General features: G+C 53.8%; 5 protein-coding genes across 5 annotated transcripts; 2 read left to right on the forward strand and 3 right to left on the reverse strand.

Annotated features, from left to right (window-relative positions):
• Nucleotides 1–59: 59 nt before the first annotated feature.
• Nucleotides 60–2,589, forward strand: dbp7 (putative ATP-dependent RNA helicase). Its single transcript, XM_071049173.1, has one exon. The coding sequence runs from the start codon at nt 181–183 to the stop codon at nt 2,536–2,538; it is 2,358 nt and encodes a 785-aa protein (XP_070900946.1). The 5' UTR covers nt 60–180; the 3' UTR covers nt 2,539–2,589.
• BJX68DRAFT_44224 (WD40 repeat domain-containing protein) lies at nt 2,590–4,173 on the reverse strand. Its single transcript, XM_071049172.1, has 2 exons — nt 3,865–4,173; nt 2,590–3,805 (listed from the first exon to the last, which is right to left on the reverse strand). Exons 1-2 carry the CDS (start codon nt 4,107–4,109, stop codon nt 2,641–2,643), a joined length of 1,410 nt encoding a protein of 469 aa, XP_070900947.1. The 5' UTR covers nt 4,110–4,173; the 3' UTR covers nt 2,590–2,640.
• A 125-nt stretch (nt 4,174–4,298) lies between these two features.
• BJX68DRAFT_44235 (Zn(II)2Cys6 transcription factor domain-containing protein) lies at nt 4,299–6,427 on the reverse strand. The gene is made up of 4 exons (XM_071049174.1): nt 5,764–6,427; nt 5,037–5,716; nt 4,828–4,989; nt 4,299–4,778 (listed from the first exon to the last, which is right to left on the reverse strand). Exons 1-4 carry the CDS (start codon nt 6,346–6,348, stop codon nt 4,433–4,435), a joined length of 1,773 nt encoding a protein of 590 aa, XP_070900948.1. The 5' UTR covers nt 6,349–6,427; the 3' UTR covers nt 4,299–4,432.
• Nucleotides 6,428–7,131: 704 nt separating this feature from the next.
• On the forward strand, nt 7,132–9,025 carry BJX68DRAFT_265050 (putative MFS multidrug transporter; the record flags this gene model as incomplete). Its single annotated transcript, XM_071045143.1, has 2 exons — nt 7,132–8,848; nt 8,907–9,025. 2 exons carry the CDS (start codon nt 7,132–7,134, stop codon nt 9,023–9,025), a joined length of 1,836 nt encoding a protein of 611 aa, XP_070900949.1.
• Nucleotides 9,026–10,541: 1,516 nt separating this feature from the next.
• Nucleotides 10,542–11,149, reverse strand: BJX68DRAFT_265051 (uncharacterized protein; the record flags this gene model as incomplete). The annotated part of the gene is made up of 3 exons (XM_071045144.1): nt 10,542–10,829; nt 10,894–10,941; nt 11,009–11,149. The coding sequence occupies 3 exons, from the start codon at nt 11,147–11,149 to the stop codon at nt 10,542–10,544; spliced, it is 477 nt and encodes a 158-aa protein (XP_070900950.1).
• Between the last annotated feature and the right edge of the window lie 653 nt (nt 11,150–11,802).

An 11,802-nucleotide genomic window follows, 5' to 3' on the forward strand; every position in this document is an offset into this window, starting at 1 on the left:
GCATCGCCGTTGTAACCCCCCCTTCCCAAAAAAGAAATAGGGCATACATCGAGGGCTCGGCGAAACATCGGCCCGCGAAAATTTCCCATCCAACTCCCGCTGCATCAACTCCCGCCTGCAAACCAAAGCCAGCCCCAACACAAAAATCACAAGAGCAGCCCCGCTGCCAAATCACTCACCATGGCAGACGACGGCATGCTCCTCAATTTTGCCCTCCCGAGCACGATCATCGCGCCCGAGGCCAAGATCAAAGGCGGGACATGGCGCGACAGACTAAGCGTGAAGAAGATTGCTGAGCACCGGAAGAATAATCCCAAGAAGGATGGAGAGGAGAAGACTGGGACTGGAGGTGAGGGACCGCGGAATCCGAATCGCATCGAGGTTCCGGGGGATCGGCCGGCGAAGAGGCAGAGAGTTGATGGTGGTGGGAAAGGAGAAGGATTTCAAGGTCGACAACAAGGACAGGGTCGGGGTCCAAAGAGACTCGGTAACGGACAAGTAGTCTCATCGCTATTCTCCAAGAACCCGCGCCCGCGAAACGCAGTCGAAGACACCGACAAAAAGGGAGAAGAAATCGAAGATGCGAAACCCACAAACGCCCCGCTAATCGACGGACTGGATACATTTACGAATCTCGGATTATCCGCGACGCTCGGCGCACATCTGCTCACGAAACTCGAACTCAAGGCCCCCACCGCGATCCAAAAGGCGTCCATCTCGCAGCTCCTGAAAGAGGAATCAGATGCGTTTATCCAGGCTGAGACGGGTTCCGGAAAGACACTTGCGTACCTGCTTCCGCTCGTGCAGCGGATTATGGATCTTTCCAAGGCGAAGAAGGAGGGGGATGAGAGGGGGGAATTGAATGTTCATCGGGACAGTGGATTGTTTGCGATTATACTTGCGCCGACGAGAGAATTGTGTAAGCAGATTTCTGTTGTGCTTGAGGGGCTACTGCGCTGCGCGCATTGGATCGTCGCGGGAACGGTGATTGGAGGAGAGAAGAAGAAGTCAGAGAAAGCGCGGCTGCGGAAAGGGTTGAATATCCTCGTCGCAACGCCCGGACGGTTAGCGGATCATCTGGAAAACACACAGGCGCTCGACGTGAGCAACGTGCGGTGGCTCGTCCTCGACGAAGGAGATAGGTTGATGGAGCTGGGGTTCGAGCAGGAGCTTCAGGGAATCATCAGCAAGCTCGATGCGCGCCAGCGACCAAGTCGGATTCCCGGTGTTCCGACGAAACGCGCGACGATTCTGTGCTCGGCTACGCTGAAGATGAATGTACAGAAGCTTGGCGAGATCAGTTTGAAGGATGCGGTTCATATCAAGGCCGATCCAGAGGATGAGGATGGGGAGAAAAAGGATGGTGACGATGAAGATGCGGCGTTTAGAGTGCCCGCGCAGCTCAAGCAGTCCTATGCTATTGTTGCGTCGAAGCTGAGACTCGTCACGCTTACGGCCTACATGAAGCGAACGTTTATGCGCAAAGGCTCCGTCATGAAAGCGATTATATTCGTCTCGTGCGCGGACTCGGTCAACTTCCACTTTGAAGTCTTTACGCGAAAACTCCAAGGACAAGACGGCGTCGAAGAGAAACAAGACCCATCCTCCAGCGACGAAGACACAGATAAAAAAGAAAAAGAAGAAGAAAAACCAACCCCAGCCTCTATCGCCGGAACAATCGCCCCCGCAACCGCCTTCTCCAACCCCTCCAACGCCGTCACAATGTTCAAGCTCCACGGCTCCCTCCCGCAACATGTCCGCACTTCAACCCTCCAATCCTTCGCGAAGAACCGCGACCCCTCCGTCCTAATCTGCACAGACGTCGCCTCGCGCGGCCTCGACTTGCCAAACGTCGACCTCGTCGTCGAATACGACCCGGCCTTTAGCGCAGACGAGCACCTCCACCGAATCGGACGTACCGCGCGTCTCGGCCGCGACGGCCGCGCACACATCTTCCTCCTCCCGGGGTGTGAAGAGAATTACGTCGAGATCCTGAAGCGCGGATACCGCGATGGCGGAAAGGCGCTGACGCGGACGACGGCAGACGAGATGCTGAAGCGAGGATTCGGTGGGAATGTAGAGTCCCAGAATCGAGACTGGGACGACAAGGCGTCGGACTGGCAGCTGGAGCTCGAGCGGTGGACGCTCGAGAACCCAGAGTATCTCGAGATGGCGCGGCGCGCCTACCAGTCGCATATCCGGGCGTATGCGACACATGTCGCGAATGAGCGGCATATCTTTAACATCAAGGAACTGCACCTAGGTCACCTGGCCAAGAGCTTTGCGCTCCGCGACCGGCCGGGCAAGATCAATGTCCCCGGTCTGCGACCTGGAAAGGAAGAGTCGAAGAGGGACTTCAAGGCGGAGCGGAAATCAGTCGGAGGTGGGAAGAAGAGGAAGGCCAGTGCTGGGTATGGTGGTCGCGACGACGACGATGATGTCCCCTCTGCGACGACAGACACGACGCTCGCGGCGCAGAAGATGCGGGCGAAGATGAGGGAGCAAATGGCTGGCGCGAGCGAGTTCAATTTGGCGTAGTCGTCCTCGTCCTCCTGAAAATTGGAATTCTGCGAAAAATAATTTGTCCGCATCTGCATTTGCATACCTGTAAATAGATAGCTTAGCGCTTCACGTCATGACTCAATAGATATCCCACAATGAGATCTTTCCGTCTTTCGAGCCCGCGGCTAGCCAGTGCGTATTCTGAACTTTGTCGCTTCGCTGTCGTTGGACGTGCGCGAGGGTATATTCATTCTCGTCGCGGCGGGTGACTGTCCCCTCCTCCTCATCCGTAACTCCAGACGGTCTCCCAGCCCCGTCTCCCGCCTCCACAGTTGAAGTCTCTGTCGGAGCCAAACCCGTACCCGCACCCGCACCCGCACCCGGACTCGCAACACTACCAAACGCAACACAATAACACCCCTCCTTATGCCACTTGAGCACAGCAAACTCCCTCATCGTCTTGGCCGAGTAAACGCGTACCCGCGAGTCCCACCCCGCCGTCGCGAAGATCTTCCCGTCATCGCGGATACGCAGACCCTGTTGTCCCGCGTGTTTCGTATGGACACTCTTCGAGGGCGTCTCGCTGGACAATGACCCCGACGCTGACATTCCAAGCCTCGGGATTGGATGTTTGATCAGCAGCGCGTCCGCGGACGAGGAGAGGAAGTACTCCCCCGAGGGCGCGACGTCGATTGATAGCACGGGCTGTGAATGGGGGTGTGAGGCGTAAAGTTTCTCCCATTTCCAGGTGCTCGATCTGCTACTTCCCTTTGCGCCGCTGCCAAGGTCCTGTCGAGCGAGTGCCCCGCGACATCCGAAGAGCATAACATGCCCATCCTCATAGGCTGCAGCAACATAGAGATCATTTGATGATGACGACGGAGAAGAAGCTGAGCTGAGTAAATGCACAGCCATAACCATTCCCGTCTTCACAGCAGGATCCGTAGGAATCGTACAAATTCTGCGCTCAGCGGGGAGATGGAAGAGGTCGATTGCGCCGGAGTCTAGGGCGTTGGGGACGGCGAGGAGGGCTGACGTGGGTGGAGTTTCTGTGTTATCGGTACCTTTTTCATCTTCATTTTTGATTGAAGATGATTCAGGTTTGGGAGGAGTGGTGTCGTTGAGAGAGAGTATAGAGAACGCGCAGAAGTTCAGCGCGTTGACGGGGAGCGAGTGGATGAGCCATGGCTGGGATGCGCTTGCTGTATCCTTTCCCTCGACGTCGACAGGGAGCGTCTTCTGCAAGATTTCCTCATCCTGCGCTCGAAACCTCCACACTCGGAGTTTATGGTCTCTCCCATGTCTGTGCACTGTTAGTAATTATCCCCATCTATTCGTAAAACTATTGAGGCAGTAACATACGTAAAAACCTCTGTCACCCGCCCATCCCCAAGTGCAAACCCCTTGACCTCAAGAACAGCCCCCTCATGAGCCTTCCATACCGCTACAGGCCGCTTGAAGATGAGATCCCAGACGACGATCCAGCCGTCGGCGTCGCCAGAGACGAGGCGCAGGTTTTTGTGGAAGATTTGGAGCGCGTGGATGGGGGTTGCGTGGCCGCGGAGAATGTACGTGGGGGTTGCGGGGGGGAGAGTAGATGTGCTCATTTGAAAGGTTGATGGAGGGGTGATGGGGGGAGAGGAGGGAGTGGAATGTGATGGTTGGTTGTGGTGTTGTAGATGGATGCGTAGAGCGAGCGGGAGATGTTCATATTGTGGTGGGCGAGATTTCTTGGCGTTCGCGGCTTTGAGACATAGAGAGCGTACATGTACTCCGTACAGAACGATATTCAGAACTCTTTTAATATCATCTCTTAAAATTGCTAGTAAATCTAGAATACTTTTTTTTAAAAACAACCCGGGGTATAGTATCCAATGCAAAACGCCACTGCAAGCCATTGCTCCACCATGCATAGTAGACAGAGTGAACCTTATAGTTCGTGGAAAGAGGTAAAATGAGGATCGAGGTACGGATTTGCCATCGCGTCGCCAAAAGTCAGAGCAGGATCAGTGGTGTCGTGTTGAGCTTCAGCACCAGTAAAGCTGTGACCTGCGTCGGGTGGGTTCAGAGCCATGGAGGCATCCGGAGCCGATTGATGACCGTGATAAGGAGCCCATCCCCAGCCCTCTACAAGGTTATCCTTGGTTTGTTGGGTTTTCAGTCCAGTTTCATGCGTGATTTTATCAAGGATCCGCAGGACTTCCTCCTGTGCTTCTCTGTCGACCAAGCATTCCGCAGCAACTGCGAGTAACTGGGTCGAGAAGATGGGAATCCCACTGAGAAAATTAGCCAAGCGTCAAATATGGTCATTATCAGGGAACATACGGGTCCTTTTCGCTCGAAATAATACCACAAACCTGATAAGCGTGATATTGCAGCGCTTGCTGCTCAGGAGTATGCTCAGAAGGGGCCGGATCCGCCTTTATGAGAAGAATCCGAGCGATATGATAAAACAGTTGAGCAAATGCAGCGCAACGACCGAGAACCCTATCATGCGTGAGTATGAGCTGTATCTTGGTGAAGGAATGAAGTACCATATCTGAGGAAAAACAGTGTGATAGCCCGCCTGCCAGGACTGCAGCTCGCCAAGTGGAAGCATAGATTTCGGGATTAGGGTCTTCCATATTTCACACCATCCGTTGTAGATACTCCATTGTTGGAGTTTCTGGTTGACATCGTTGACACTCGGGTTTTCGGCCGATTGCAAAGAAGCTACCCAAAAGCCTGCTACTTTGGCGCAGATGTATATCATCCGTCGAGCCCAGGTTTCTTCGTTTCCGGTAATAGCAGGCTGAACTTGAGAGAAATTCATATCAATACTCCAGGTATCGGGATCCCACGTCAGATTCCGGTGCGATGTCAAACAGTCGAGCAGCTCCATGACGATGCTTGTCCAGGAACACGCTTTCCCGAGGCCTTGTGAGTGAGTACTCCATTGGCAATCTCGAATCAACGGCCTTGCAGTCTTCTCTGCCCGAGGTTGCTGCGCGCTGCTGAGCGGGCCAAAGACCAACGTTTCAGCAACTTCAATGACTATTGCGGCTGCCGCGCACAGGTTAGAGTCACGAAGCGGGTCCGACAGGGATTCCGACAGCATTTGCACTGCAATGTTATAGAGACGCATCCCGTCATCCGAGGAGCTCCCCGCACAGGCAGCAAACGCAGCATATAGCATGGGCTCCTCAAGCGCATGAAGAGGCAGGATACGGGTAAACTTGAAAGATCAGACATACACTACTTGGTTCAGCAATGGCGACTCACATGCTTCATATCGTCTAAAACATCCATCCACGGGGCGATTTTCTCAACAAATACCTGCATCAGGGATACTTCTGTTGGATCCTTGAAAGATAGATGCCGGTCGGCAGCGGGCCTTGAGGATTTGAATAGCGGAACTGCCGCACTCTCAGAAACTCCAGCTGTTTGGCCATGAATTTCCATTAGAGGCTCCTGCTCAGGCGAGGGATACCTTTCGAAGCCACCCACGTACTCCGAGGCTATGGTTCTCGAGTCATCTCGGAACGTTACACGGCTGGTGGCAGGCGGCTGAAGGTACGTCGGGGGCGCCACGACCTGGGTGTCGACGAAATTCAAGCGAACACCGCGCCTGCATATCCTGCCCGATTTCCGACAGTTTTGACACTGACCGAGCGCCTCGTCGCATTTGAGATGGCGATCCCGACAGGTGAAGCAGCCGGTGCGGACGCGCCGCTGTTTCTTCACGGGGGCGTCACTTTCACGGTCGGCATCACTTGCTGACATGCGAGCCGCTAGCAGAGCGTTGTTTAGATTCACGCCATCCGAGTCCGACGCAAGGAAGGCAGGACTGTCGATACCAGGCTCCATCCTGAGCTCAATCGTTGTGGCCTTTTGGCCCTGCCATGACACCTGGACTCAACGGATCCGGCAGAGCGTTGTTGCGTAATGATGGAATTGGCAGGTCTGACTACCAGCATGAGATCGGTGTGCTGCTGTTGGCATTTCATATAGCACAGGACGAACCATCAACACGGTCGGGCCCTGCCTGTTGATGAATGGGAGATTTTCGAGCTCACAGGGTGCAAAAGGCCGCGGGCGCTAAACCCAGTCGGGCAAGCAGCCGTGGAGGAGCCGATCTCGGAATCTGCACCTTTCTCGCGATCATCACGAAAAGATTCCCGTGAATGGACAGGAATGCCGACCCTGTGGCGAATAGAGCGCTGGATCTGACAGCGGCTGAGGCTGAGCGGCGGTCTGAGCTCAGGCTCTTCCTTCTGATCAAGCACTCGGCAAACTGCGAAAGCCCGGTTCGAGTTGGAGTCATGACTTGCAGAGGGGAAGGTGGGCCTGGACTGGAGAAAAGAGCGTGCTGCGTGGGAGATATTGCGCATCTTTTTCTCTTCCCCCAAGCTGTTAGTAGCGTGCATTAGTGTCTTCTGCACGCTCTAAAACTCTTATTGAAGCAGTTTCACGCGCCTCGCGAGGTTACCCTAGGTGATTTGCAACTTGACTCACTCCTGACCCCCGACTTCTTATCAGATCGAGGCCCCCACTTCCCCCGTCTTCCGCTTTTTTTCGTCTCCGAACGTCGAGTCTTCTCTTGGAATTTTGACATTCTTTCAGTGTTAGAAGCATTTGTTTTCCTCGAGTATGACTGTGTCGCAGTCTTTAGACGATCAGCGACAGGCTGCCACCGAGTCCACTCCTCTGCTAAAGGACGCGTCGCGTGGCCAGCAGTACACGGGCAAAGCCGGTGAAACCACTTCCACTGTCGATGCTAGCAGTTCATCGTGCGACGAAGACGCGCCTCTCCTTGGTCTGTCGGCTGTGACTGTCGCCCAGCCAGAGGTTGACACCGGCCTTGAGCGAGTTCTCTCTGCAGCCTCGGCGAACAGGCACCTCCACCACGATGCGGAGGCTGGAGCTCGTACTGAGGAAATCTCAGACTACGCCGACCGGTTCATCAATGTGACACCCACAAGATTCTGGCTCATTTTCGGTGGTGTTCAGTTCGGGTACATTATTGGATTCTTCGACTCGACCTTGATGGCCTCGAGTCATCCTGTGATCACGTCTCACTTTCACGCCTCCAACTCTGCCTCGTGGCTGTCGACCGCGTTCCTATTGACATCAACCGCGTTCATGCCGCTTTTTGGACGTGTTTCAGACACATTTGGTAGGAGACCTGTCTACCTGTTCTCGATTGTCGTCTTCTTCCTCACGACGGCATGGTGTGCCGCAGCGCGGAGCATCGGAAGCTTCATTGCTGCGCGCGCCTTTTGCGGACTTGGAGCTGGGGGTGTATTTTCCATGGGCATGATTCTGTCTAGCGATCTCGTCCGCATCGAGTACCGTGGCATTTACCAATCCTACATCAACCTCTGCCTCGGGGCAGGTGGCTGCCTGGGCATCGCGTTCGGCGGATACCTCTGCGATCATGTCGGATGGAGAGGCGCGTTCCTCGTGCAACTGCCGTTCATCTTCATCTACTTCCTCGTCGCAGTCTGGACCACTCCCGCCGAGCTCGGCATACAGAAGCAAGCATCAGGCAGGATGACCTTTTCTCAGCTCCTCAAGAGCATCGACCTGGTAGGATCGGCGCTCCTGGTCATCGCGGTCACTGCATTGATCATGGGACTCAATCTGGGCGGTAATGTCTTCAGCTGGTCTCACCCCCTTGTCGTGTCGTCCTTGGTTCTGTCTGTTGTCCTAGGTGTGATTTTCGTCCTGTACGAAAGACGCGTGGAACGAGCAGTCATGCCAATTCAGCTCTTGGCGCAGAACCCGCGAGCCTTTCTCATCTTTGGAAACTTCTTCGGAGCGCTCTCAATGAACACCGTCCTCTTCAACGCCCCGCTGTACTTCCAAGCAGTCAAGCTAGCCACTCCGACGGAATCAGGCCTCAACTTGTTAGGAGGTACCCTGGCCTCCACCATCTCTAGTGTCTCAACCGGCTTCATCATCACCTGGTCAAGACGCCTCAAGCCGACAACCGTCATCGGCGACATCTTTCTCATCCTCGGAGGACTCGCCGCGAGCGCACTTGGCGTCTCCACCCCCGGGATCATCGCCGTGATTGGCGTCTCCCTCACGAGTCTCGGAATGGGCTTCGCCAATCCAACGGTAACGGTCGCCGTCCTCGCCACAAGCGAAACAGACGAGCAAGCCGTGGCAACGACGACGCTCGGGCTGTTTAGGAATCTCGGATCCGTCATGGGTGTGGCCATTAGCAGCTGGATCTTCCAGAACAGCTTGATCTACCAACTGGAGGACAAGGTGACTGGCGCCGACAAGGACGCTATCGTCCAACTGGTCCGCAAGTCTGTTCAAGCGATTGTGGACCTTGATCCCCTGCACCAGAGCCAGGGTACGACACCCTTCCCTCATACTCCCATAGTCAGCATTCACTAACAACATTGCCCTAGTCATCGCCTCTTACGGCGCTGCTCTCCGCTTGACATTCCTCTCAGCAGCTGTCTGGGCGTCTCTTACACTTCTGTTGCATGTCGGACTTCGTCTTCCGCGCCTCGGGCGTAAAGCGTGAGCTAAGCTGAGCTAGCCCAATCCTTCATCAAAGACCCTTGCTTAAACTGTAAGTCCGCCTCCAACGCATGGCGAATTTTTTTTTTTCATCCCATATTACTATTTTACTCAGACTGTCTATAGCGTGCATTCTAGCGCCTCGTGTTACATAAAAGTTACGTATTTGGACATAGGCATCAGCCATAAGCCAATATGAATATACCTTCGGTCCAGAACGATATGGAACGATATTCGGGGATATGGATGAAGGGAAAGTATAGCTCTTTATATAGAAACCCAGTAGCCAAGAAGCAGACGAAGTGTTGATATACATCCCTCGTAGTAACAAGTCTACAGAGAATTTCCATGTGCTTTTTGTTCACAGGGCTCTATGAGCATATTTCCAAGTTCACTCACTGGTACCTAGTAATGTCTAAATATTACTGGTTTGGGAAAAGCTTTCTTCATTGACCTTCCAAGGTTATGTCGAGTGAAGATACCACCTGATGCTATGCTCCGTAAAGTTCGTTTATAACCTTCTGAAAGTTCCTTTCCTCCCTTCCCATCTTTTTAACCCTGAGGATTCCTTTGCCAGGACTTCTTCTTCGAACTTCATCCACTCCCTAATGATGTGTCTCTTTGTCGTTCCCATCAGCTCGCATCAAAGAAGGCGTGCAGTATCGAGATACTGGGCCATTTTTTCAACCTTGTCAAAGGGCACCCCAGCCTGTATATCAACCGAGGACTACGCAACCCTCCGAATCAAACTCCATCCTATTGACGATCTCGACGATGCACAACCCAGACCCAGACAGTTCTCCATTCTATGGACCAAGTCAGACCTGGAGAAATATCCTCTGTATCTGGATGATGAAGAGACCGCACGCGACATCGTGGGCCGCGATGGGATTCTCGAAGGCGGGCCCAGGAACAAGGATCTGATAATCCCGCTGAATAGATACCAGATCGAATCTGTTGTTGATGGGCTGATCTCCGAGGTTGACAGATATCCTCGGAAAGATGGACATGGACGTGACGATGGAGTTGCCCTCAGCCTCAGGAGGATGGGTCAACTGGAAAGCACAAGCGTAGACATCTACCCTCCGTACTTAATAGAACATGCTGTGACTCCATCATGCCAACTGCCACTGGGTAATGAGGATTGCTAACGGTTTAATTACAGTGGCCACCCCTTCGGCCGAGATGTAGATGCACTCCATGCTCTATAAAAGATATGGTGGGTGATCAACCCAACATCTTGGGTAGACAGTCGAATCCCACACGTCAAATTTATCGTCGAGAGTGATGTTGCGGATGTCTCCAGCGAGCGGCTATTGCAGACTGAGCTCCTGGATATCATCGCAGCCGCTAGACACGGCCTCGAGCACGAACCCTTGAAACGGCACATGATAATACCGGTACGAGATCTCTATCGTCCATGTTCTTCGGTGCATCCTTTGTGCATGAGCTGGCGGGTGGTGTCTGCCTGGTCCAGATAATGGTCTTAAAGTATAGTGCCTATAATAGCTAATAGTAAGCTACATCGGACGGAACACCCTCTGCCGCGCCGGTGAGTGCTGCGGGCAGATCCTGGACGGAAACCGCTGCGCAAGTAATATGATAATATGGCCCTTGGAGCCGCCCACGTCGACGACAGTCCCTTTGCCAATGGTTTCCCAGGGGCAGTGCTCCGCGAGCAGGGAGGGGGCATTGCCGTGGGCGTTGACGAACGATGCCATTGCGCCGGCGAACCGCTGCGCCATGTCGGGATGCGAGTGGTAGTATTCGTAGAAACGCTTGTCGGAGTTGTGGTAGTGGTTCCAGCCCTGCGAATAGCATTATTAGGGTATGGTAAGGCTGTTAGTGGAAGATATCAAATGCAGAGCATACCGTTTCGTTGGGCATCTCGCTCCGCCACCGTTCCAGGGCCGGCACAGTCTGCTTCTGTGGTGAGTTTTGGTCTAAATCCGGGCTCTAGGCACAGCGGAGAATGACAGACACGTACATGAGCATAGCTCGGCCAGATCTCATCAAACATATAGCCCAGGCCATCCCTTGTATTTGGATCTTCGCGTATCCTGCGACTCGCAGCTGTATGCGCCACGTAGCCTTCACGCGGCTCTTTGAAGATGCGATGAAACACCATTGCGAACCGGAGTAACTATGCGCCGAATGTTGTGTAAGCTGAGACCCGTCTTGTCCGCAAGCTCGCTGAACGATATCTCCCCGTGGAGTGGGACTTTTGCGGCGATGCCATATTTGTAAATGACATGTAGGCTGACCCCGTTGAGCTACTTGCGTGGTCAGCGAACTTATAACAACCACAGGCATGGGGCAGAAAAGGGTGAAGCGTCAAATACGCACATTCGGGCGAAGACAAACTGCAGGACCTAGAAGAGCTGGTGAAGCTCAAGGGTTGCACCGAGGACCTCATTGCGGGCGTTGAGCATTGCCTCGCCTTTTAGGACATGCTCTGTTGGCGCGTCCTCATCGAAGCTGGGCTGCGGGAGATTATTCTCTTGTAGGTACGCATTGATGTCTGCGGTGCACTGCTGAATCTGCTCAGCTAGCTCGGTAGTGCGGCTTATTCTGCTTGCGGTATTGTACTCGTTGAAAGTAGACGGAGGAAGAGTAGCAAAGACGAATAATGGATGGTAAAAGGTGAGCAGGACCGAGACTCTGAGGTTGATGGAGGACTGCTTACACCGCTGGATTGGCTTTCTTTGTCTCCCACTTCCAATGCAGCAGGGAGAGGGGGGTAAGCGGTTACACGCTTACCTGCAGGCCAGATTGAAACAA

This window comes from Aspergillus pseudodeflectus (genome assembly GCF_044049435.1).
Source record: "Aspergillus pseudodeflectus strain CBS 756.74 chromosome Unknown BJX68scaffold_13, whole genome shotgun sequence".
Classification (NCBI taxonomy): Eukaryota; Fungi; Ascomycota; class Eurotiomycetes; order Eurotiales; family Aspergillaceae; genus Aspergillus; species Aspergillus pseudodeflectus.